At 38.3% G+C, this 27,752-nt stretch overlaps 1 protein-coding gene and 1 pseudogene across 1 annotated transcript; both read right to left on the bottom strand.

Moving 5' to 3' along the window:
• Positions 1–11,742: 11,742 nt before the first annotated feature.
• LOC111749424 (olfactory receptor 5V1-like) lies at positions 11,743–22,065 on the bottom strand (annotated as a pseudogene).
• Positions 22,066–25,573: 3,508 nt separating this feature from the next.
• LOC100671137 (olfactory receptor 12D3-like) lies at positions 25,574–26,521 on the bottom strand. Its single transcript, XM_064295977.1, has one exon. The coding sequence runs from the start codon at positions 26,519–26,521 to the stop codon at positions 25,574–25,576; it is 948 nt and encodes a 315-aa protein (XP_064152047.1).
• Positions 26,522–27,752: the final 1,231 nt, after the last annotated feature.

Genomic DNA, 27,752 nt, shown 5'->3' on the forward strand with positions numbered 1-27,752 from the left:
GATACCGGTGAAGAGTGAGCTTCTTGAATCAAGTAGACATATGAGGCTACGTGGGTAGCTCCTGTCTGGAGGGGAGATGAGAAGGCAGAGGGGGTCAGGAGCTGGCTGAATGAACATGAAAATAGAGTGGAGAGGAGTGTGCTGTCTCATTAGGGAGAGAGCAACTAGGAGTACAAAGCAAGGCGTATATAAATTTTTGTATGAGAGGCTGACTTGATTTGTAAACTCTCACTTAAAACACAATAAAAAAAATTTAAAAAAAACAAAAACAGCGACAGGAAAGACACATGTACAACAATGTTCCTTGTAGAACTATTCACAACAGCCAAAATGTAGAAACAACCGAAATGCCCATCAATAGATGAATGGATAAACAAACTGTGCTACATACATGCAATAGAATCTACAAAGCCAGAAAGATAAATGAAGTCCTCTTACATGCTACGACATGGATGGTACTCAAAGATGTTATGTTGAGTGAAACAGTCAATCACAAAAGGACAAATATTGTATGATCTCATATTAAAAAAAACATGCAAATGTATAGAGACCAAAGTTTATTAGTGGCTACCAGGGATAGGAGGGAGAGGGGAAGGGGATTATTGCTTATGGAGCACTGAACTTTTTTGGATTGAAAATTCATATTGATTATGGCTGTCCTGCACAACTAGTTAATGAAATTGATGTCAATAATTTGTAAACGTATAAAAACCCAAATTAGCAAATGTGTGATAGATATATTTACAACTACAACAAATAAAAAGAGCAGCTTCTGAGGCTACTTATATACAACCAGACACCTCAGGGACTTTGGTTTATTTGTTTGGAGGTTTAGGGTCGTAGTTTCACAGGGCATCCTAGCTAATTAGATTAATATCGTGGTTAGTGTTTCTGCTCTACCTACTAGGATGTTTTGTAGTGCCTGAGGTCTGAAAACAATAGAGCACCCATCCAAGGTACAACAATTGCTCTCTATTTGCCTGGAGCAACAGAGGAAGGACATTTAGGAATAGGAGGAGGAAATGCAAGCCTTGGCTTACTGCTTCCCAGAACAACTACCTCCCTTGCCATGAGACCAGAAGAAATGGATGGTGCCAGGCTACCATTATTGAACATTTCGGTCAAAGATTCTATAGAAGAATCCTGATCAAAAATGGGAAAATGAAGGATAGTATTTGAAAGTATCTTGGAATACAGAATTCCAGGAAGCATTGAGGCTAGATGAATCCCTGAAACTATTGCCCTGAGATAACCTTTAAACCTTAAACCAAAATATCCCCTGTAGTCTTCTTTAAACGAAACAGTAGTTCACCTTAATAAGTAATGTCTGCCTTAAGCATTGTGGTCTTTTAAAGAACTATCTATATGAGATCAAATTGACAACAGCAACTTGAAATGTTAGAAAGGACGTAAGGGGCAGTGAGATTATGTTAATGGAGGAGAAACAATTTGGAAACAGAGGGTGAAAACGTCTGCACAACTTCAAGAATGTAATTAAAGTCACCCAGTTAGAAGAAGTGGAAATTGTTGAATTGGTGTATGTTCAGTCGTGTATGTTTTCAACAACACAAAATAAAATAAAATATTAGAAAAAAAATGAAGGCTATGGACTCTAAATTACAGCTTTAACAAACTGTTCAAGTACCTACTTTGCTTATATATTAAAAGTGCTTAGAGTGTCGCTTGGAAAAAGCACCATGATCTGGCCTCTGTCCAGTTCTCCAGCTTGGTCTTAAACCTCTCTACACCACACTATCAAGTCTCCCTAAGCTCCCACCATGCTTGACTTCTTTGAGTTTAAGTGTCAAGATCACGTACCTAATGTCTTTTGCACATCCTGATCCCTCTCACTGGAGCACTTGTTTCTTCCTCTATGCTTTCCAGTAGCTGAATTTCAACGTAATTTTCTTTCACCTTAAGTATCAATTTTCCAAGAGACTGTCATTCACGCCCAGAAAGAGTTAGGTTCCACGGTTCCACTTCACATGGTATCATGTACTTTGTCTTTCATCATAAAACCTGAACCAAATCCATTGCCGTCAAGTTAATTCCAACAGCCCCGTAGGGTTTCCAAGGAGCAGCTGAGGGAATTGAACGGCTGATTTTTGGTTAGCAGAGGAGCTCTTAACCACTGCGCCACCAGGCTACCTCTCATAATAAGCATCCTAATAGTTATTTCTCATTCACTGCTTGTATGCTGTACTACACTGCACGTCCTACCACGCTACCTCACACTGCACCTCCTGCACATGACGGCCTGAGCTGTGTCTCTCTTGTTGTCCAATCCAGCTGGCATTCTGCCCATTAAATTTACCAGAACTGCTCCTGCCGGAATCATAAATAACCTCCAAAGTTCCACCACAGCAACTGGCATGTACTCCTGATTGAATAAATAACTGATTTTTAGGACACAAGGCAAATATTTTATTAATGATTCAGTTCTCCTCGATGACACTTTTGAAATTTAAAGTTGCACATTTGTCTGATCAATTATCTGAGAAAAAAAAGTTGTGTTACTATTAAGGCTTGAGAACTGTCATGGTTTCTTGAGGAGCATAGTCACTACCCGCTGTGCTCTTTGGGATGAAGGCAGGAGAACACAGGCAAACGGATGTAGTTGATAATGGGGTGGTGAGAGAAGGGAAGTGTGATAATCCCAGATATCATAAAGAAAATTGGAGTCCCCAGTAGCAAGTCCATCCTCTTAAGGACAGCGGCTTGTGCAGGAGGAAGGATGTGGCCTTAAAGCTAAAACTAAGTTTTTCACACCACAGATTTTGGATGGACTCTTTCTTTCCTTCCTTGGTGCATAATAACAACTTTCCTCATCAACTAAGAATAATCATAATATGAAATTAATCAGAAATAGAACAGGAAGCAGCTTCTTTCTCTATAACTTAGTGAAGTTATTTTGTGTAATCACTTGTTTTCTCCTTTCTCTCTCTCTTTCCTGTATCCTTTGAAAGGCTGTCATTTATAATTGGTTGTAGGGTCCCCGTGTAGCACAAACGGTTAAGCACTTGGCTACTAACCAAAGGAGTCCTAGTGGCCCGGTGGTTAAGAGCTATGGCTGCCAACCAAAAAGTCAGTAGTTCAAATTCACCAGGTGTTCCTATAGGGTTTCTATGAGTCAGAATCGACTAGACGGCAGCAGGTTTGGTTTTGTTTTTTTTTAATAACCAAAAGGTTAGCGGTTCAAACACACCCAGATATAACTCAAAAGAAAGGCATGGTTATCTACGTCCAAAAGCTCACAGGTGTAAGGACCCTATGAAGCACGGTTCTACTCTGCAACACATGAGTCACCAGGAGTTGGAACTGACCCAACAGCAACTGGTTTGACTTGGTGTATTTGGTTATGATGTTCAGTAAAGCAGGGTCTTTTATCTTCTCCTAGAGAACCACTGTCCAATGGAACTTTCTTGCAATGATAGAAATGTTCTATGTCACCACTGTCCAATATGATGTACACTGGCCACATCAGTTATTGATAGGGTTTCCAGATAAAATACGGGACACCAGTTAAATCTGAATTGCAGATAAACAAGTAAATTTTAGTGTACGTTTGTTCCCATGCAGTTTTGAGGACATATTTACACTAGAAATTATTTCTTGTTTATTTGAAATTCAAATCTAAAGGGTATTCTATATTTTTATTTACTAAATCCTGCAAATAAATGTTGCCATAGTGATTAACCCTGTGTGGTGCAAAAAATTAGTGCTCAGCTGCTAACTGAAAGTTTGGTTGTTCAAAACCACCCAGAGGTACCTTGGAAAAAAGTCCTGGCAATCAGCTTCCAAAAGGTTGCAGCCATTGAAAATCCCACAGAATAGAGTTCTACTCTGACACACATGAGATCATTATGAGTCAGAACAGAAGGACAATTGGTGTGTGTATATAGCGACTAACGAACTGAATATCTTTACTTAATTTAAATTTAAACATGTGATTAGTGGCTGTGGGATTGGTCAATGAAATTCTAAAGCATCCTTAGCTATATTTGGCATTTTGAATTTCCATATAAAATTTAGAATCATATTTTCAGGTTCCACAAAATGGATGATTATACTCAATCATGATAAATGTCACAGTGCATTAACACAGTTTATCTCTCCATTGCTGTCTTTTTAATTTACTTGCAATAATACTTTATACTTTTCCATGGAGTGGTCTTCTTCGCCTATTGTTAAAATTATCCCAGATTTTCATACCATTTTAGCAAAATTGCCTATCTAATGTTTAAAATGGTTATTATTTTTGTTTGTTTTAATTCATTTGCTAGAATCTTCAGTATACTATAGAACAGAAGTGTTGACATCAGAAAAAAAAAATAGGATAAGAAATTCTTGTCCCTCAACCCAAGTTGGGAGTCAAGCTTTCAACTGTTCACTATATTGAAAACCCTACGGAGCACAGTTTTACTCTGACACATACGGCATTGCCATGAGTCAGAATCAACTCAGCGGCAACTGGTTCGGTTTGGTTTTGGTTAGTGTCACTGACTGTTTTGAGGATTCTCCTTGCTTTTTCTACCCTCTACAAGAGTTTGCTAAGACTGACATTACTTCTTTTTCAAAATTTTGATGGAATTCACCAGTGAAGCCATACACACGTGAGCTTTCTTTGTGGCATAGTTTTAACTACAGATTCATTTAATAGTTATATGACTGTTTGAATTTCTTTTTCTTCCTGTATCAGTTTTATAAATCGGGTTTTATTCAACAGATTTGTCACTTTTATCTAAATTTTTGTGAGTTATCAAAGTTACTTATAAGAGTCAGTTATTATTTTTCAGGTTTATAATCTTTAATTGGGGAAAAAGAATAGCATTAATGTGGAAATGACATAAATTATAATTTCTTGAACAACAATGTTGCTAGGTAGCTGAAGGTTATAGCTTAGTTTGCCAAATCCAACCCGTGGTTGAGGAATTTTTTTCAAACAGACTACAAAGATGCTGCATTAGTAGAGATTTCTTTTTAAAAATGTGTGTGCCCAGGAGCAGCCTGACATCTTTTCCCCTGTAGTTCACTGCAGATAGTGTTAACCCAACATGCATGGGCATGCCACCCCAAAACCCAGTGCCATCAAGTTGACTCCGACTCATAGCAATCCTACAGAACAGAGTAGAACTGCCCTATAGGGTTTCCAAGGCTATAAATCTTTATGGAATCAGATTACCACATCTTTCTCCCAGGGAGTGGCTGGTGGGTTCGAACCACCAACTTTTTGATTAGTAGCCAACCATTTTAACCACTGCACCACCGGGGCTCATTATGGGCATGCCAGCCAGCCTTAAAAACTATCACTATTGGGCAAGGCACACTGAAGTATAAAAGAACTACTCTTCAAAAAAGTTACACCCATTTTTCTTTATATCATCTGTATCCTAAACTTATTTTATTTAATTTGTTTTCTTTTTAGTGAAGTAGATGAGAAAATTTATACCAACAAATTAAACGACAACCCATTTCAATAGTTTTTTTTTTTTTTTTAAATAAAACTGCCCAATTGTGCTCAACTGTCAAATTGTAGGAATGAAAAACAGGGCTGCTCAAAAAGTGTAATAATTATTTACAGATAGAACTTTAAGGAGTTCACTAAGTGCTTTCTTACATGTGAAGTAATGTAATACTCATTGTAGTTTGATCACTTGGGGATAAGGAACCCCTGGCAGCAGAGTGTTAAAGCATTTGGCTGCTAATTGAGAGGTTAGCAGATTGAACCCACCAGATGCTCCTCAGGAGAAAGATGTGGCAGCCTGCTTCTGCAAGGACTTTACAGCCTTGGAAACCCTATGGAGCAGCTTTACTCCCTTCTACATTATAGGGCCGCTATGAGCTGGCAGGTGGTTTGTGTGTTTGGACCAGAATTAATTTTGCAAGAGATAAGTTAAAGATTTAAGTTTACTCTAACGGAGGGGAGAAGGAGTTGAAAGTATGACTTTATCTTGAAATCACCATCTCTACTAATTTTTCATAACTGCCTTGTCCATTTCCATCAATACCTGCTATCTTAGTTATCTAGTGCTGCTATAATACAAATACAGAAGTGAATGGCTTTGACAAGGAGAATTCATTCTCTCACAACTTAGGCGGCTAGAAGACCAAATTCAGTACGCCAGCTCTAGGGGGAGGCTTTCTGTCTCTGTCGTTTCTGCAGGAAGGTCCTTGTCATCAATCTTCCTCTGTCAAGGAGCTTCTCAGCCCAGGGATCCAGGGTCCAAAGGATACGCTATTCTCCTGGCTCTTATTTCTTGGTGGTATGTGCTCCCCATGGCTCTTTGCTTGCTTCTCTCTTTTATATCTCAAAAGAAACTGATCTAAGACACAGTCTAAATATGTAGATTGAATCCTGCTCCATTAATATAACTGCAGCTAATCTCACCTCATTAACGACATAGAGGTAGGATTTACAATGCATGGGAAAACCACATCAGATGACAAAATGGTAGACAATCACACAATACTGGGAATCATGGCCTAGCCAAGCTGACACACTATTTTGGGGGGCGCAATTCAATCTGTAACACCTGCCTTTCTGATCATTTGATCTTCTTCAGCCACTAGTCTCTTTCCTAAATTTGTCATTTGTGGTGTAGTTTTGCCTCAGCAGTATCCAGCCATTATCATCCTTGCCAGAACCTCAGAATTCCTCATGGATTTGTTTTTCACTTTCTATTTTTTATTTTCTAGCCATCATGGTAAACCTTCTGTCAAATCAATGGTATATTCACCTCTTTGACCATAAATATATTTCTGCTGGTTTCCAACTGAGAGAGTGTATGAAAGTTCAAATTTCCTTTGTTGTAGTAGTTTCATCATGGATCCCTGGGTGGTGCAAACAGTTAAGTGCTTAACTATTTAACTGAAAAGTTGGTCACCCAGAGGTGCCTCAGAAGAAAAGCCTCGTGATCTGCTTCCAAAATGAGTACAGTCCTACTCTGACATAAGTTGGAATCAATTCAACAACAATTGGAGTTTGTTTGTTTTATAGGGTCATCATCATTTTTGACAGAGATAAGTCTTGCAGTCTATTCTTTGGTCATCTGATTAGCCACTGTATGAGCAGAGGGAAGAAAAGAAAGAGGAGTGAGGATGACTTTACCAGGGCAGTGACTTGAATAACTGTGGGTGCCTCGATTTCTACTACCACGTGCACTGGTATTACCGAACTTAGGCAACCCTGGATCTCTGCGCCTCCTGACACCAATTCATATTTTACGTCAGCAGAATCTTTAGAGGTAGTACTTTCTTCATTTTTGATATTGATTATTTGTGCCTTCTCTCATTTTTTTTTTTCTCTCATTATAATTGATCAATATTGACTGGGATTGTAAATGTTATTAACTTTTTTTAAAGAACCAACACTTTGCTTTGTAAATCTTCACTATTTTATGTTTGCTTCTTAGTTTATTAATTCCTATTCTGACCTTGTTTTATATCCTTTAATCTTTAGGTTTGTTTTCCTGTCTTTTTTCTAATTTCTTGAGATGGATATTTAGATCATTAATTTTAAGTCTTTCTCTCTAATATAGCATTGAAAGCTATAAATTCTTCACAGACTTGGCTTTAGCAGAACCCCAAAAGTGTGGAATTTTATAATGTTTTCTTTAGTGTCAAAATGCTTCCTAATTTCCAATATAATATTTATTGACCCATGTATTGTTTATTAGAATAGCTGTTAATTCCCAAATAAATATATGCGCCATGGATTGAATTGTGTTCCCCCAGAAATATGTGTCAACTTGGTTAGGCCATGATTCCCAGTATTGTGTGGTTGTTCTCCATTTTGTGGTTGTAATTCTATGTTAAGAGGATTAGGGTGGGATTGTAACACTACCCTTACACAGGTCCTCCCTGATCCAAGGTAAAGGGAGTTTCCCTGGGGTATGGTCTGCACCACCTTTTATCTCTCAAGAGATAAAAGGAAAATGAAGCAAGCAGAGAGCTGGGGACCCCATACCACCAAGAAAGCAGCACCAGGAGCAGATCATGTACTTTGGATCCAGGGTGCCTGCACCTGAGAAAATCCTCAACAATGGGAAGAGTGAGGACAAAGATCTTCTTCCAGAGCTGATAGACAGAGAAAACCTTCCCCTGGAGCTGATGCCTTGAATTTGAATTTTCAGCCTATTTTACTATGAGGAAATAAATTTCTCTTTGTTAAAGCCATACTTGTGGCATTTCTGTCATGGCAGCACTAGATGACTAAGACAATATGTTTTATTTATTTATTTATTTATTTGCATTACCTTTTTGTTATTGGTTACTAACTTAATTTCAATCCTTTTCACTTACCATTTTCCTGATACAATTTATAGTCAATTTTTACAAAGGATTCATGTAGCATTTCAAAAACATGTATGCTACACTATTGAATTCAATGTCCTATGATGACCACTAGTTCAGTTGTAATAATGGTGTTGTTCAAATATGACTCTTTATAGATTTTAACCTGCTTATTTTATCTGTTATTGAGAGAAGTATAATAATTTCACCATATGATGATGAATTTGTATATTTCTCATTTTGGTTATGCAAATTGTTTCTTTATATACTTTGAGGCCACTTAATAGCAAGTGCATACAAATTTAGAATTGTTTATTCTTCCAGGTACATTGAAACACATATCATTTTTCAGTGAACCTCTTTGTTTCTGGTAATATCTTTTAGCCTAAAAAACTATGTCATATAGTATAAACATAGATACACATGATATCTTCTTGTTGGTATTTGAATGATATAAATTTTCCCTGCTTTTATATTCAAGCTTTTTGTGCCTTTATGTTTTAGATGTGTTTCTTGTAAACAGCATATGGTTGTTTGTTGTTTTGGATTGTTTTGTTTTTTTGTTTTCCTTCTATTGCAGTCTGGCAACTTTGGCCTTTTAATTGAAGTCCATTTACATTTAAAGTAAGGACTGACTTTAAAGCAAACAATAAAAAATAGTTCAGCTTAATTAGTAACAAATGTCTGCCTTGAGCTTTTTGCTCTTCTCGGAACTATCTGTATGACACGAAATTGACAAGAGCAACGGAAAGGTTGGATAGGAAGCTTAGGGGGCAGTGAGTTTACGTTAATGGTAGAGGAATAATTCAAAAAAAGGAGGGTGAGAATCATTGCACAAATGAAGAATGAAATCAATATCACTGAATTGTACATGCAGTAATTGTTGAATTTGTGTATATTTTGCTGTGTATATTTTCAACAATAGCAATAAAGAACTGAAATTTTTCATCTATTATCTTATACTTTTTTACTTGTCTCATGTCCTATATTTCTTTCCTCCCCTTTGTTACTTTTCCTTCATTGATTCTGTATTATTTATTTTTCTTTTTCTTTTTTTTTTTTAACCTTTATTATTTTGGAAGTTGTATACTAGTTAGCTAGTCTCTTGGTTGTTATGCTTGAAATGCTAAATTGCATCCTTGACTGATGAAAGTATAATGTTGGTATTTTGCCCTCCTTCAATAAAAATGCCTTAAAAAAAAAAATCCATTGCCATTAAGTTGATTCTGACTCACTGTGACAGTATATCATTTCCAAGCCTGTAAATCTTTACAGAGGCAGATTGCCACATCTTTTCACAAGTAGTGGCTGGTGGGTTCAAATCATCAAACTTTTGGTTAGCAACCAAGCTCTTAACCACTGCATCACCAGGGTTCCTTAAAAATACCTTAAAAAAAATCATTGTGATCCAGTCGATTCCGACTCATAGCGACCCTGTAGGACAGGGTAGAACTTCCTCATAGGGTTTCAAAGGGGTGGCTAGTGGATTCGAGCTGTTTGCCTTTTGCTTAGCAGCTGAGCCCTTAACCACTGCACCACCAGAAAAAACCTTGCCTTTGCTGTCAAGCCAATTCTGACTCATAGTGACCCTATAGGACAGAGTAGACCTGTCCCATAGGGTTTCCAAGGAGTGCCTGGTAGGTTTGAACTCCCAATCTTTTGGTTAGCAGCCAAAGTCTTAACCACTACATCACCAGGGCTTCCTTTGGGACCTTCTAATTCAACTTGACCCTTCCTCACTTTTAAGCCCACTGTAAAGATATAAATTCCATGAATGCTCAGCCTTCACAAAATATTATCCTTATTGCTGTTTTAGGCAGTAAACTTCTTTTAGATTTTCCACATATTCATAATTGTCAATTCCTTCCTGCAAATCTTCCCTCTGTGATCATTTTTATTCTGCCCTCTAATACTTTCTTTAATGTAAATCTGCTGGTGTGAAAACTATGAATTTTTCTTTCTCTGAAATTGTCTTTATTTAAACTTCATTCTTGAAGAACATTTTGCTAGGTATAGAATTCTAGACTCAGTTATTTTCTTTCACACATTGAAGATATCATTTTACCCTCTTTTGGATCGCATTCTATTGTTACGGTTGAAAAAGATTTTTCAAGCTTAATATGGTTCTTTTTTTTTTTTTAGATTTACTTTGATTCTGGTTTTCTGAAATTTCAAAATAATTTGTCTACGAATGGAATGTGTTATTTATTATGCCTAGGATTGGTTGGGATTTTTGAAGAATGGATTATTTTTTCAGTTTTGGAAATTTTCACATGTTGCTTAAAAAAACAAAAACCAAAGCCATTACCATCAAGTCAATTCTGACCCTTTATGACAGAGTAGAACCACCCCAAAGGGCTTCCAAGGAGCATCTGGTGGATTTGAACTGCCACCTTTTTGATTAGCAGCCAATAGCAGCCGAGCTTTTAACCACTGTGCCTCTGGTACTCCAAATATAGCTTAAGTTTCTTTCTTTCTTTCTTCCTAATTCTGGGGCTAAAATTATGTTTAATTTAGAACTCACAGTACTCTCTATTCGTAGCTACAACAGAATATACTCTATTCTTCTGTCTGTGCTCTTTTCTGAAGAATGTCATCCTATTCACTTATTTTTCTCTTCAGCCATATCTAATTTGCTATTAAATCCATTCACCCAGTTCCTAATTTGGATTCTTTTGATTTTCCATTCTGAAATTTTTAATTTCTAGTTGTTGCTTTTTTTATGTTGTTGTTTTCCAAATTTGAAGTTTCATGATTGATAGTTTCTAATTCTCTGTTGGCTTTTCTAAGTCTATAATTTATCTCTATTAGCATTGTATGAATATTTGTCTTACAGTCTGTATAGGGTAATTCAGTCACTTACAGTAACTGTGGTTATGTTTCTGCTGTATTTTTTGCACTGATTCTTTTCATTTTTCATTACAACTCGTGTGTCTACTTATCCTCAATTTTATGGTGGGCATTGTGATGATGTCACTTCAGAAATAATTTTAATTTGCTTCTTCTAGGTGCCTGGACACTATCAATTTGAAATAACCTTAATCAACTTTAGGATTTGAAATCTTCTAAGTCATCCACATGTTTCAAAGCATAGCTGTAATCTAGGTAAAGACTGGCTAATTTCTGTCTCAGTCTTATAACTGGGGTGCAGCCCTTCAGATTCCCACCCATAAGCATAGTGTGTGTACTAGGGATGCCCTCTTGGGAAGCTCAGGATTCCACTGTTGACCATCTAATCTTACAAAGGTACCAATAAGCTATTCACAATCTCAGTCACCTCTTCAAGATCAACAAATGTCCTAGAAAAAAAGAGCCCCAAATACCAGTTTCGAAACTTTGTTTTCTCTTCTTATGTCCAATCTTGTCCTCATGATTTCTAGCTTTTTATTTCACTGATTTTTTAAAAATATTTTTTAAAATATTTCATGTAAATTATTTTAGCGGGGGAGGTTGTACAAAGTAACTAGTCAAATTTTATTGGAAGTGAAAATTTATAGTTAACTTTTAATTTTATTGAAGAGTCATTAGTAAAATCAGCTCCTATAAGATGTACAGTTTTGTGATATATATGATTTTCCTCAGAATAGTAAAGTTTATATGTCAAACGTTAAAGAAATAGAACCTGTCACTTTCTCCCCATAGCTTTCATAGCCTCTTTAATATCCTTATTCCTCAGAAAATAGATTATAGGGTTTAGCATGAGAGTTACAATGCTGTACAATACTGATATCAGTCTGTCTTTCTCCAATGAATAAGCTGAGATGGGTCATACATATGTGAAGTTAGAGCTTCCATAGTAAGGACGGACAATGACCAGGTGGGAGGCACACGTAGAAAATGCCTTTTGCCTTCCCTCTGAAGAACTGATCCTTAAAATGGTAGAAACGATATAAAGGTATGAAAGGATGATACACAAGAGAGGAGTCCAACCAACGAAGACTCCAATGGAGAGTAGCACTAGCTCATTGACAGAAGTGTCCCCACAAGACAAGGTCAGCAAAGGTGGGATGTCACAGAAAAAATAATTAATCTGATTATTCCCACAGAAGGGCAGGTGGAAAGTCAGCATTGTGTGCACCACTGAGTTGAGGAAACCACCAGCCCATGAAGAAGCTGCTAACTGGCTGTATATAGTCTTGTTCATAATAATTGAATATCTTAAGGGTTTGCAGATTGCTACATAATGGTCATATGCCATTGCTGCCAAGAGCAGGGACTCTGACCCCACAAAGAAAATAAATGCAAAAATTTGAGCTATACAACCCCCATAAGAAATGCTCTTCTTCTCTGACAGAAGATGCACCATCATCTGAGGAACATTGGTGGTGGTGTAGCAGATGTCAATAAATGCTAAGTTTTCCAGAAAAAAAATGCATGGGTTTGTGTAGACGTGCATCAACATTGGTCACCAAGATAAGGAAAATATTTCTTCCCAAGGTATAGGTATAAGTTACAAGGAAGATAGTGAAAAGTAAAAATTGCAGCTCATTTAAGTTGGAGAATCCTAAGATGATAAACTCGAATGGAGCTGTTTGGTTTTCTCCTTCAATAAGGTGGCTCTGTTTTGCTTTTTGCAATTGGGAACAGGGAACCACAGACTTCTGTAATCATGTACTGCTCCAGAAATAGTCTACAGAACAAGGGAAAAAAAAACTTTACAGATAAAAGAGTAAAATTTGGCTGACTAGCTAGATGCTACCTCAGATCCCTCTTGCAACAAAGACTCGGAAAAACAAGTGAATCGATCACATACATGACAATCTACAAACCCTGAACAACAAACACAGATTTAAAGAGTTGACCTGAGTGACAGAGACAGAGAACGAACAACTACGGGGAAGCAGTGACTGTTTTCAGAGCCGGGAGCCAGCGTCACAGTCAGGTAACCTTGGCACCGGGCTTAGGTCTGCGTGCAGAGGAGCTGAACATATCATCTTGTGACGGCACAAACACCGGGCACAGCTCTACCCTCCTGAACTGACTTCGGGAGGGGGCCCAGCTGGTTAGCGCTGGCGGCGTGGTGACGCGGCTGCTGGGAGGAGAAGTCCCTGGGAGGCAGTGACTGGTTTGGGAGCCAGGAGTGCAGCGTCCCAGCCGGGGAACCTTGGCGCCGGGCTTAGGTCGGGGCACAGAGGAGCTGAACACGGCATCTGCTCACAGCGCAAACACGGGGCACAGCCCTACCCCCCTGAACTGACCCCGGGAGGGGGCCCAGCCGGTCTGCGCGGGCAGACTGGCAATCCGGCTGGTGGGAGGAGAAGTCCCCGGGAGGCAGCGACTGGTTTTGGAGCCGGGAGTGCAGCGCCCCAGCCGGGGAACCTTGGCGCCGGTCTTTGGACTGAGCACAGGGGAGCTGAACACGGAATCCGGCCACGGCACAAACACGGGGCACAGCCCTTCCCCCCTGAACTGACCCGGGGAGGGGGTCCGGCTGGTCTGCGTGGGCGGCGCGGCGACGCGGCTGGCAGGAGAAGTCCCCGGGAGGCAGCGACTGATTTTGGAGCTGGGAGGGCAGCGTCCCAGCAGGGGAACCCTGACACTGGGCTTTGGACTGGCAGTGGAGGATCTGACCGAGGCTTCAGCGGGCCAGACCCTCGGGGACAATCTCTACACAGCCAGCAAACATAGGCGACATGCCCCTCGGGAATCTCAGATAAAATAGTCATCCCAAGCAAGATAAGCATTCCGGGGTCCTACTCTCTCCTGTTTTTCTGAGTGCTCCCCTCCCCTTCCCAGGCGGCTTCATTAACATTGGAATTTCCTGAGCCAGAGGGAGAACAGCTCCAGCTCCATGGCTTTGCTTTTCCCTTTTTTTTTTTTTTTTTTGTCTTTTCCTAACCCATTCTTCCGGCCTGAGAGAAGCAACCACAAAAAACCAAGGGACCAAAAATCCTTCCCTATTTGGACTAAAAACACAGAACCAGCTTCAGCCAAGCATATATGATCCATACCTTGGGCTTTCATCCCTACACGGAACAAGGTGGCTGTTAAAACGCAAAGGCATTTCTGATAGGGATCTGACTGCATATTTTTTTTTAGCGAATTTACTGGAAAAACAAGTTTTCCAGGTCTGATAACTCTGCTTATTCAACAGAGCCCTAACTGATCCACAACAGGGAACTGAGGGCTGAAGCTCCCCCAAGACCGCCTAGCCTCTTGCTTAGGGGTCTAAGGAGGGTGACACCTACAAATCTGTAGAGGTACTTGCATTGGGGGCCTAAGGTACAGCTGCAGAGCCCTCCCACCAAGGTGCTTTAGGAATAGAGACACACCTACCTCACTGACATTTGCAGGAAGCCTGTCAGCTTCCTGACCCCCCTGGAGGTGAACCCCAGCTGCTAATAGAATCTGGTGCACACAACTATCACCACTACTTCTCAAGGTGGATAGGTTTTAGGGTGCAGCACACACTTGATGACCCAAAATCAGATTGTACTCAAGAATAGTGAATAGACTCAGGCATATATATCTGGCAACAGCCCAAACCAGCTGGTAATATGTCATACGTATGTCAAGGGCTACAACAATCAAGACAGCATACTCTAGTAGCCCATCCACTTATACTGAAAGAAAACAAAACAAGATAAGACTCAGGGAGCAAATATAGAATAAATCACTACAATATCTTAGTGATGGCTCAGAGACAGCAGTCGATAACAAACCACATAAAGAAGCAGACCATGACTACTTCTACAACTCCCCAAACAAAAGAATCAAAATCTTTCCCAAATGAAGATACAATCCTGGAATTATCAGATACAGAATATAAAAAACTAATTTATAGAATCCTTTAAGAAATCAGGGATGACCTCAGAAATGAAATAAGGCAAACTGCAGAAAAAACCAAGGAACACACTGATAAAAGAGTTGAAGAACTCAAAAAGATTATTCAAGAACATAGTGGAAAAATTAATAAGTTGCAAGAATCCATAGAGAGACAGCATGCAGAAATCCAAAAGATTAACAATAAAATTACAGAATTAGACAATGCAATAGGAAGTCAGAGGAGCAGACTCGAGCAATTAGAATGCAGACTGGGAAATCTGGAGGACCAGGGAATTAACACCAAAATAGCTGAAAAAAATTCAGATAAAAGAATTAAAAAAAAATGAAGAAACCCTAAGAATCATGTGGGACTCTATCAAGAAGAATAACTTGCTTGTGATTGGAGTCCCAGAACAGGGAGAGAGGACAGAAAACACAGAGAGAATAGTTGAAGATCTACTGACAGAAAACTTCCCTGACATCGTGAAAGACGAAAGGATATCTATCCAAGATGCTCATCGAACCCCATTTAAGATTGATCCAAAAAGAAAAACACCAAGACATATTATCATCAAACTTACCAAAACCAAAGATAAAAAGAAAATTTTAAAAGCAGCTAGGGAGAAAAGAAAGGTCTCCTACAAGGGAGAATCAATAAGAATAAGTTCAGACTACTCAGCAGAAATCATGCAGGCAAGAAGGCAATGGGATGACATATACAGAGCACTGAAGGAGAAAAACTGCCAGCCAAGGATCATATATCCAGCAAACCTCTCTCTCAAATATGAAGGCAAAATTAAGATATTTACAGATAAACACAAGCTTAGAAAATTTGCAAAAAACAAACCAAAGCTACAAGAAATACTAAAGGAAATTGGTCAGAAAACCAATAATATCAGATACCAGCACAACACAAGGTCACAGAACAGAACATCCTGATATCAACTCAAATAGGGAAATCGCAAAAACAAATTAAGATTAACTAAAAAAAAAAAAAAAAAAAAGCTCAAAACAGGGAATCATTGAAGTCAATATGTAAAGGATCACAATAATCAAAAAGAGGGACTAAATATAGGTGGCATAGAACTGCCATATGGAGAGAGATACAAGGCGATATAGGACAATACAAGTTAGATTTTTACTTAGAAAAATAGGGGTAAATATTAAGGTAACCACAAAGAGGTATAACAACTCCATAACTCAAAATAAAAACCAAGAAAAACGTAACGACTCAGCAAACATAAAGTCAAATACTATGAAAATCAGGATTTCACTATTTACAAAGAAAAACGTCTCAGCACAAAAAAGTAAGTGGAAAAATGAAATTGTAAACAACACACATAAACAGGCGTCAAAATGACAACACTAAACACTTACTTATCTATAATTACGCTGAATGTAAATGGACTAAATGCACCAATAAAGAGGCAGAAAGTCTCAGACTGGATAAAGAAACACGATCCGTCTATATGCTGCCTACAAGAGACACGCCTTAGACTTAGAGACACAAACAAACTAAAACTTAAAGGATGGGAAAAAAAATATATGAAGCAAACAATAAGCAAAAAAGAAGAGGAGTAGCAATATTAATTTCTGACAAAATAGACTTTAAACCTAAATCCACCACAAAGGATAAAGAAGGACACTACATAATGATAAAAGGGACAAATGACCAGGAAGATCTAACCATATTAAATATTTATGCACCCAATGACAGGGCTGCAAGATACATAAATCAAATTTTAACAGAACTGAAAAGTGAGATAGACACATCCACAGTTATAGTAGGAGAATTCAACACACCACTTTTGGAGAAGGACAGGACATCCAGTAAGAAGCTCAACAGAGACACGGAAGACCTAATTACAACAATCAACCAACTTGACCTCATTGACTTATACAGAACTCTCCACCCAACTGCTGCAAAGTATACTTTTTTTCTAGCGCACATGGAACATTCTCTAGAATAGACCACATACTAGGTCATAAAACAAACCTTTGCAGAATCCAAAACATCGAAATAATACAAAGCATCTTCTCAGACCACAAGGCCATAAAAGTGGAAATCAATAACAGAAAAATTAGGGAAAAGAAATCAAATACTTGGAAACTGAACAATACCCTGCTTAAAAAAGACTGGGTTATAGAAGACATTAAGGAGGGAATAAGGAAATTCATAGAATGCAACGAGAATGAAAATACTTCCTATCAAAACCTCTGGGACACAGCAAAAGCAGTGCTCAGAGGTCAATTTTTATCAATAAATGCACACATACAAAAAGAAGAAAGAGCCAAAATCAGAGAACTGCCCTTACAACTTGAACAAATAGAAAGTGAGCAACAAAAGACTCCATCAGGCACCAGAAGAAAACAAATAATACAAATTAGAGCTGAACTAAATGAATTAGAGAACAGAAAAACAATTGAAAGAATTGACAAAGCCAAAAGCTGGTTCTTCGAAAAAATTAACAAAATTGATAAACCATTGGCCAGACTGAATAAAGAAATACAGGAAAGGAAATAAATAACCCGAATAAGAAACGAGAAGGGCCACGTCACAACAGACCCAACTGAAATTAAAAGAATCATATCAGATTTTTATGAAAAATTGTACTCTAACAAATTTGCAAACCTAGAAGAAATGCATGAATTCCTGGAAAAACACTACCTACCTAAACTAACACAATCAGAAGTAGAACAACTAAATAGACCCATAACAAAAAAAGAGATTGAAACGGTAATCAAAAAACTCCCAACAAAAAAAAGCCCTGGCCTGGATGGCTATACTGCAGAGTTCTACCAAACTTTCAGAGAAGAGTTAACACCACTACTACTAAAGTTATTTCAAAGCATAGAAAAAGATGGAATACTACCTAACTCATTCTATGAAGCCACCACATCCCTGATACCAAAACCAGGTAAAGACTTCACAAAAAAAGAAAATTACAGACCTATATCTCTCATGAACATAGATGCAAAAATCCTCAACAAAATTCTAGCCAATAGAATTCAACAACATATCAAAAAAATAATTCACCACGACGAAGTGGGATTTATACCAGGTATGCAAGGCTGGTTTAGTATCAGAAAAGCCATTAATGTAATCCACCATATAAATAAAACAAAAGACAAAAACCACATGATCTTATCAATTGATGCAGAAAAGGCATTTGACAAAGTCCAACACCCATTTATGATAAAAACTCTCAGCAAAATAGGAATTGAAGGAAAATTCCTCAACATAATAAAAGACATCTATGCAAAGCCAACAGCCAACATCACTCTAAATGGAGAGAGCCTGAAAGCATTTCCCTTGAGAACGGGAACCAGACAAGGATGCCCTTTATCACCGCTCTTATTCAACATTGTGCTAGAGGTCCTAGCCAGAGCAATTAGGTGAGACAAAGAAATACTGGGCATCCAGATTGGCAAAGAGGAAGTAAAATTATCTCTATTTGCAGATGACATGATCCTATACACAGAAAACCCTAAGGAATCCTCCAGAAAACTACTGAAACTAATAGAAGAGTTTGGCAGAGTCTCAGGTTATAAGATAAACATACAAAAATCACTTGGATTCCTCTCCACCAACAAAAAGAACATCGAAGAGGAAATAACCAAATCAATACCATTCACAGTAGCCCCCAAGAAGATAAAATACTAAGGAACAAATCTTACCAAGGATGTAAAAGACCTATACAAAAAAACTACAAAGCTCTACTACAAGAAATTCAAAAGGACATACTTAAGTGGAAAAACATACCATGCTCATGGATAGGAAGACTTAACATAGTAAAAATGTCTATTCTACCAAAAGCCATCTATACATACAATGCACTTCCAGTCCAAATTCCAATGTCATTTTTTAATATGATAGAGAAACAAATCACCATCTTCATATGGAAGGGAAAGAAGCCTCGGATAAGCAAAGCATTACTGAAAAAGAAGAAGAAAGTGGGAGTCCTCACTCTACCTGATTTCAGAACTTATTATACAGCCATAGTAGTCAAAACAGCCTGGTATTGGTACAACAACAGGCACATAGACCAGTGGAACAGAATTGAGAACCCAGATATAAATCCATCCACATATGAGCAGCTGATATTTGACAAAGGACCAGTGTCAGTTAATTGGGGAAAAGATAGCCTTTTGAACAAATGGTGCTGGCATAACTGGATATCCATTTGCAAAAAAATGAAACAAGACCCATACCTCACACCATGCACAAAAACTAACTCCAAGTGGATCAAAGACCTAAACATAAAGACTAAAACGATAAAGATCATGGAAGAAAAAATAGGGACAGCATTAGGAGCCCTAATACAAGGCATAAACAGAATATAAAACATTACCAAAAATGACAAAGAGAAACCAGATAACTGGGAGCTCCTCAAAAGCCAACACCTATGCTCATCTAAAGACTTCACCAAAAGAGTAAAAAGGCCATCTGCAGACTGGGAAAGAATTTTCAGCTATGACATCTCCGACCAGCGCCTGATCTCTAAAATCTATATGATTCTGTCAAAACTCAACCACAAAAAGACAAACAACCCAATCAAGAAGTGGGCAAAGGACATGAACACACACCTCACTAAAGAAGATATTCAGGCAGCTAACAGATACATGAGAAAATGGTCTCGATCATTAGCCATTAGAGAAATGCAAATTAAAACCACGATGAGATTCCATCTCACTCCAACAAGGCTGGCATTAATCCCAAAAACACAAAAGAATAAATGTTGGAGAGGCTGCGGAGAGATTGGAACTCTTATACACTGCTGGTGGGAATGTAAAATGGTACAACCACTTTGGAAATCTATCTGGCGTTATCTTAAACAGTTAGAAATAGAACTACCATACAACCCCGAAATCCCACTCCTTGGAATATACCCTAGAGAAATAAGAGCCTTCACACTAACAGATATATGCACACCCATGTTTATTGCAGCTCTGTTTACAATAGCAAAAAGCTGGAAGCAACCAAGGTGTCCATCAACGGATGAATGGTTAAATAAATTGTGGTATATTCACACAATGGAATACTACACATCGATAAAGAACAGTGACGAATCTGTGAAACATTTCGTAACATGGAGGAACCTGGAAGGCATTATTCTGAGCAAAATTAGTCAGAGGCAAAAGGACAAATATTGTATAAGACCACTATTATAAGATCTTGAGAAATAGTATAATCTGAGAAGAACACATACTTTTGTGGTTACGAGGGGGGGAGGGAGAGAGGAGGGGAGAGGGTTTCTTACTGATTAGTTAATAGATAAGAACTGCTTTAGGTGAAGGGAAGGACAATACTCAATACATGGAAGGTCAGCTCAACTGGACTGGACGAAAAGCAAAGAAGTTTCTGGGACAAACCAAATGCTTCAAAGGTCAGCAGACCAAGGGTGGGGGTTTGCGGACCATGGTTTAAGGGGACTTCTAAGTCATTTGGCAAAATAATTCTATTATGAAAACATTCTGCATCCCACTTTGAAATGTAGCATCTGGGGTCATAAATGCTAAAAAGCGGCCATCTAAGATACATCAATTGGCCTTAACCCACCTGGATCGAGCGTGAAGGAAGAACACCAAGGTCACACGATAACTATGAGCCCAAGAGACAGAAAGGGTCATATGAACCAGAGACCTACATCATCCTGAGACCAGAGGAACTAGTTGGTGCCTGGCCACAATCGAAGACTGCCCTGAGAGGGAGCACAACAGAGAACCCCTGAGGGAGCAGGAGATCAGTGGGATGTAGACCCCAAATTCTCACAAAAAGACCATACTTAATGGTCTGACTGAGAGTAGAAGAATCCCGGCGGTCACGGTCCCCAAACCTTCTGTTGGCCCAGGACAGGAGCCATTCCCAAAGACAACTCATCAGACACGAAAGGGACTGGACAGTGGGTGGGAGAGAGATGCTGATGAAGAGTGAGCTAATTGTATCAGATGGACACTTGAGACTGTGTTGACATCTCCTGTCTGGAGGGGGGATGGGAGGATAGAGAGAGTTGGAGGCTGGCAAGATTGTTACGAAAGGAGAGACTGAAAGTGTTGACTCATTAGAGGGAGAGCAAGTGGGAGTACGGAGTAAGGTGTATATAAACTTATATGTGACAGTCTGACTTGATTTGTAAACGTTCACTTGAAGCTCGATAAAAGTTAATAAAAAAAAAGAGTAAAATTTTTTATGAACAACAATATCAGGTGTGGTTGTAAAAATTCACAATCCCATAACAAATGAACTCTGCAATTTAGCATCCAGCATAAATGTGAACACAGGCATTCACCTGTAGGTCAAATCTCTTAAAATGTACAGAACACACAGTTTTGAAATTTAAAGTAAACCATAAAAGGCTACACGCACCATAAGGGCAATCTGCTAATGGGAGGAAGCCAAGGCCCATCTGCTTTGTTTTCCTGAAATGGTAGTGGCTTCTGGTACTGGCTCATGTTAAATTTTCAAGAGTTTTGTAAGCTGGTTATTAAACACAGCCATTCGTAAAAATGAAATCACATACACTCATAATTCAATAAACTATACTAAAAATAAAGGTAACAAATACATAAAACTCATCATTTTCTAGTCATTTTACATTTTACTATTATCTATGCTTTTGGGATTACGGCTTCTATTGTAGCTATCGGAAGGCGATGCCATATGATAGCGTGTCACTGCACATCGCTTCCCAAATCTGTGTTCACAACACTACACTGCTAGCCTGAAATTGGCCATGGCAGAAGTATTTACACCAGAGAATTTGTCAAATGTTATAAATCAGGGCTTGACTGATGGTTTTGTTGACTTCCTAAGCTTAAGAAATATGATGGAGAAAATGTTAATGATGCATGTTAAACTTTAAAACGTGTCATGTCCAAAGCAATTACATTGTGAATAACTGAAAAAGCCATGAGGCGATTTTCTTCCCGTATTCGGAAACTGTTACCTGCTTTATCAAAAATGTCACTCAAGTCCTCAATGAGTGCATTCCAGACACACAACTCCATTGATTCAATTTTGTCTGACTTATTCACATAAAGAAAAATATCAACCAACATCCATGGCATTCATCAATGATGTGAGTGACTTATTTGTTGAACTGGATAGAATTCCAGCATTTATTTACAGCCTAATTTTGTCAAATCGTAATTGGATTTCAACCATAGTTTGGTTATGGATACAAGTATTCAGCAAAAATCAACAAAAACAGTCCATAAGCATCAATTATCTATATGTAATTGACAATAAAGAGTATTGTATGTTTTATTATTACTTGTAAATTGTATATGACACATTCTTCATATTAGTTAAATTTATTATAAACATTTGTGTGTGTGAGTGTGTATGTGTATTGTTAAAACGTTTACTAGCCCACCATTGGCTACCGCTCTTGAAAGTACAGCCTTTCTTTCTGGCTTCCTGATTGAGTTCAGAGCAATAAGGAACTTAGCCCAAGTTCACAAAGCTCATAATCACCAGTTGCATGATTCCAAGCTAATTAGGTCTGGACCCATAGTCTGAGCTCTTTCAACAACCTAAGATGACAGGTATGTCTCATCCTGCATGCCAATTCTGATCTATTGTTAGAGACTGCATTATAACACTGTATGGATAAATTACATGAAGATACCCCAAGTCATAACTCAACCTATAATATACCCCATTCTACGGTTTTTCATTCAATAGTATATTTTCTGGAACATAGATTTTTTTTTACATACTTGCCAGAGCACAGCCTCTCTTCTTTTCTCTTTGTTGCTCTTGCTCTCACTCCCATCTCTCCCTCTCTCTTAAACACACACACACACACTCACACCTGAATTTTTAGGAGATATCCCTACCAAAGGAAAATTAAACTTAGATAATGAGGATACGAGCAATAAAATTAGCTTTGGAAGGTTGTCCTCTATCTTGCTACTAGCTTCTCTTGAACAACTCTTCCCAGTCATGAGGAACATGGGCCAGCCAGATCCTGGTGTTCAGGTTAATCATGCTGGTCTTCATACATCAGTAGTAATCATAACTGTATCGCTAATTAAAAATATTTCATAGCTATGCTAGTAAAAAGAAAGGAGGCAAAGCACATCAGAACAAAAACTGTGACAAACTCAGCATCACCAACTACCTAATTAAATGAACACACAAATTATCTTGAAAATAGATTAACAGATTTACATTTGTGACTATATAAATATCTGGGTCCTTATTTGTTGGTGAATTTCTGCATGTGCTATATTGTCATAAGAACGGAGGTTTTGTACAATGTGTTTTCCAGATTGTAAAGTGATATGGAAAGAAGAATTATTCTTTATAAATTAATACACAAAATGGAAGTGAGTGTCAACCATAGGAAGACGATTTTAATGTTTATGATACGGAAAGTGTTCAGAGAGCAGGGTTAGTTTGTATTCCCCAAATTAATTGACTTGGATTTTTTGGGGTTATAAAAGTTGTTATTGCTGTTAGGTGCAGTCCAGTAGAATTTGACTCATAGTGACCCCATTTGACAGAGTATAACTGACCCATAATGTTTCTAGACTATAATCTTTCTCCTGTGGAGTGGCTGGGTAGTTCAAACCGCCAACCTTTTAGTTAGTCATCAAGTTAACCATGTGTCACCAGGATTCCTGATTACAAGAGTAATATGTGTTTATTGTAGAATGGGTGGATAAACAGAAAAATAAAATATTATAATAATCCATTATCCCCACACCAGAGAAGACTTCCACTAGTAATTTGGTTTATGTCTTTACCTTGGCATGCATGTCAATAAATATTCTCTTGAAATATAATTTTTTAGAGTTTTATATAATTCCATTATATTGAAGTACCATACCTCTTAATAGTTTTTTTATCAAAGGTTTTGTTGCTATAATTAATATTATACTGAACATCTAAATGACAATAACAAATATCCTTAGAGTCCTCTTTAAGTATTTTGTGAAAATGATTTCCTAGAGTGGGTACTAGTGACCATTTTTTGGATTTTAATGCTACTGGTCATATTATAGTCTTTTGATGTTTCACTGAAGAGAATGGCATAAGGATCATATTGGTTGATCTTAGACAACATACCAGAGATGAGAGAGGCAGAACAAGAGAGTAAGGAGACAAGAGTATTTTTCCCTATCTCTGCCACCAATTACATTTTCATTTCAGGAAAGTCACTTAGATTTTCTGATACTCAGAGGACTGATTTATAAAATTAGGGAAATGTGCTGACTCCAGAATTCTAGGAAATTATTTTGATTATATGACAAAAATTAAATGGTCACTCTGGTTGTTCAGCATAACAAAGAATTTTAAGAATAGATTTGATGCATTGAACACTAATGCCTGAAGGCCAGATGAGTTGTGAGATGACATCAAGGACATCATACATGAAGAAAGCAAAAGAGTATTAAAAAGAAAAGACCAAAATAAGTGTCAGAAGAGACTCTGAAACTTGCTCTTGAATGTGGAGTAGCTGAATAGAATGGCAGAAATGAAGAAGTAAAAGAGCTGAATAGAAGATTTTAAAGGGTGGCGCGAGAAAACAAAGTAAAGTATTATAATAAAATGGCAAAGACCTCGAGTTAGGCAACCAAAAGGGAAGAACACACTCAGCATTTCTCAAGCTAAAAGAACTGAAGAAAAAATTCAAGTCTTATGTTGCAATACTGAAGAACTGTATTCACAAAATATTGAAAGACACAGGAAGCATCAAAAGAAGATGAAAGGAATACATACAGTCACTTAACCAAAAAGAATTTGTCTACATTCAACCATTTTAGGAAGTAGCATATGGTCAAGAACTGATGGTATTAAAGGAAGAGTTCCAAGCTGCACTGAAGGCATTCAGGAAAAACAAGGCTCCAGGAATTGATGGAATACCAGTTGAGATGTTTCAACAAATGGATGCAACGCTGAAAGCACTCACTCATCTATGCGAGGAAATTTGGAAGACAGCTACCTGGCCAGCTGACTGGAAGAGACCCATATTCCAAAGAAAGGTGACCCAACAGAATGTGGAAATTATCAAACACTATCACATGCATGTCAAATTTCACTGAAGATAATTCAAAAACACTTGCAATAGTACATCAACAGGGAACTGCCAGAAATTCAAGCCAGATTCAGAAAAGGAGTTGGGTTGAGGGTTATCATTACTGATGTCAGATGGATCTTGACTGAAAGCAGAGGATACCAGAAAGATGTTTACCTGTGTTTTACTGACTATGAAAAGGCATTTGATGGTGTGGATCATAACAAACTATAGATAATATTGTGAAAAACGGGAATTCCAGAACACGTAATTGTACTCATGAGGAACCTGTACATAGACCAAGAAGCAGTCATTCAAAGAGAACAAGGGGATTCTGCAAATGAATAGCAATGAATAATAACTGGGCAAATATGAATGAAGAATCTATTTACCAATGGCACATGTTCTAAAAGGAAAATAATATGCAAGAAATATATTTATTATAGATGATAAAATGAGTGTCATAAAATCACATGCAATTTTCATTTGTTCTAATGTTGCCACCAGCCGTCCTTAGGCAGTTTCCTTCCAAAGAGTTTCCTCAGAGCCAAGGTCACTTCCTCATTCCTAGGTGTGTGTATCAGTGGATTCAGCACTGGGGTGACAGTGGTGTGTATGACAGCCACAAACTTTTCCTGTATGACAGAGGTGGTGGAGGTAGCAGGAATGTAGACAAGGCCCACAGTTCCATAGAAGATGCAAACCACCATGAAATGGGAGGCGCAAGCGGACAGAGCCTTGTGGAGTGCACTGCAGGTCTGGTGCTTGAACACAAGGAAGCCAATAATGTAAAAGTAGGAGAGGAGAGTCAGGAAGCAAGCTGCCGTGGCTTGGCTGCAAGTGACAATGAAAATGAGCCACTGGTTGAGCCTCTTGTCACCACAAGCCAATTCTAAGAGAGGCTTGACATCGAAGAAGTAGTTGAGTTTCTGAGAGCCACAAAAGTTCAGGTGTGAAGTCATGACTGAATGCATCAGGGCATAAAAGAAGCCAGTGAACCAGGTCACACCTACCAGCAGAATGCACACCTGGGGGCTCATGATGACCTCATAGCAGAGTGGGTAGCAAATAGCCACAAATCGGTCAAAGGCCATGATGGTCAGCAACATGGCCTCAGTAGAGCCCAGGAAGTGGAAGAGGTGTAACTGAGTGATGCAGCCTGGGAAGGAGATAGCCTTTCGAGTGGAAAGGAGGTTCAACATGAGCTTGGGTAGCATCACCGAAGAATAGCAGATATCGAGACAAGAAAGGTTTCCCAGGAAAAAATACATAGGGGAGTGGAGTCTTGGCTCTGAGATAACTATCACTAGTATGGCCCCATTTCCAAATACATTTATCAGGTATAGAATGAGCAATACCGTGAAGATTACCGGCTGCAGTTCCTGAATACGGGTCAGTCCCAGCGAAAGAAACTCATTTGCTCTAGTGATGTTCTCCATTGCTTTGGAAAGGAAACATAACAGTGACAATTAGCAAATCGGTTTCAGTCTGTTTTGCAGGGTTAAGTGAAGCAAGTTTTATCTTCCGGGAGGATATCAGAATGAGCTATGGTGAGCAGAATGATTAGGAACTCTGGAAATGAATTCATTTGCAACATAATTATGCGAAACAAATAAACGATAAATTCTGAGTCACTGTGATAATAGTGATCCATAGAAGTAAGGAGACTCAGAATGCTTAGTTAAACCTAAAAAGCAGTTCATACAGAACAAACTCAGATATTCAGAGATTACATGTTAAAAACAAGATTTGGACTCAACAGTAGCATCATCTACGGCATTAAAATTAATGTATCTAATTAAAGTCTGTCAAAGACACATTTGCAAAATTTGATTTTTTTTTTCTTAATGGAGGTAATAGAAACAGTTATTATTTTTGGCTACTGGTAGGAGCATGGCAGTAGCCTGGACCCAAATCTCCTCCCACTTGGCAAAAAAACAAAAAACAAAGCAAAAAAAAAAGTGGAGAATAAACTTTCCTACAACCTGCCTTCATTGAAACTAGAAGACATTAAATAAATACATAAATAAAGCTCATGAATTTCAAATAACATGTAGGCAGAGGGGCTACAAATTAGCAGAACTGGCATGGGTAGTCACCACAGTGCACCACAGCAACCAGGCTGCCTGTGCAGGAAGGAACCACCTAAACTCCTGGGAAGTACTGGTAACAGGATGATTTTGAAAACACCAGAAAATAACCAACCTTGGAAAAAAAGGGCCTCCCACTGAGTGTGATTTGCTATGGGAATATCAGGAAAGACCAAGGCAGGGTACAGGCTCTGAGGAACCGGAGAGAAAACTTGCTGACTGCAAAGAGATTAAAGGCATGGCAATGAGGAGGGGCCTTTGAGGCAAAAACCTGGCAAAACTACCGCATCCCGTCTGCCCACAGGAATCTCCTGCTAATCACTTGTCCCCCAAAATAAAACTTATTCAAATACAAACCATATATAGGAAAAACTTCTGCATCCTTATGAATGTACAAGAAGAAAAAAATAAAAGATCATAATTTCTCAACAGAGGAAATTTCACCTGAAAAGCGTGGTTGTGAAGAATGGGAAAACTACAACACCATGTTTCAAATTGCAGCTGCAACAGATTTTTTTAAATGGGCAAAGAATATACAAATACGAAAAACAGAAATGCAAATTAAAATACAATGAAATGG

The sequence above is a fragment of the Loxodonta africana genome, chromosome 1 (genome assembly GCF_030014295.1).
Source record: "Loxodonta africana isolate mLoxAfr1 chromosome 1, mLoxAfr1.hap2, whole genome shotgun sequence".
Classification (NCBI taxonomy): Eukaryota; Metazoa; Chordata; class Mammalia; order Proboscidea; family Elephantidae; genus Loxodonta; species Loxodonta africana.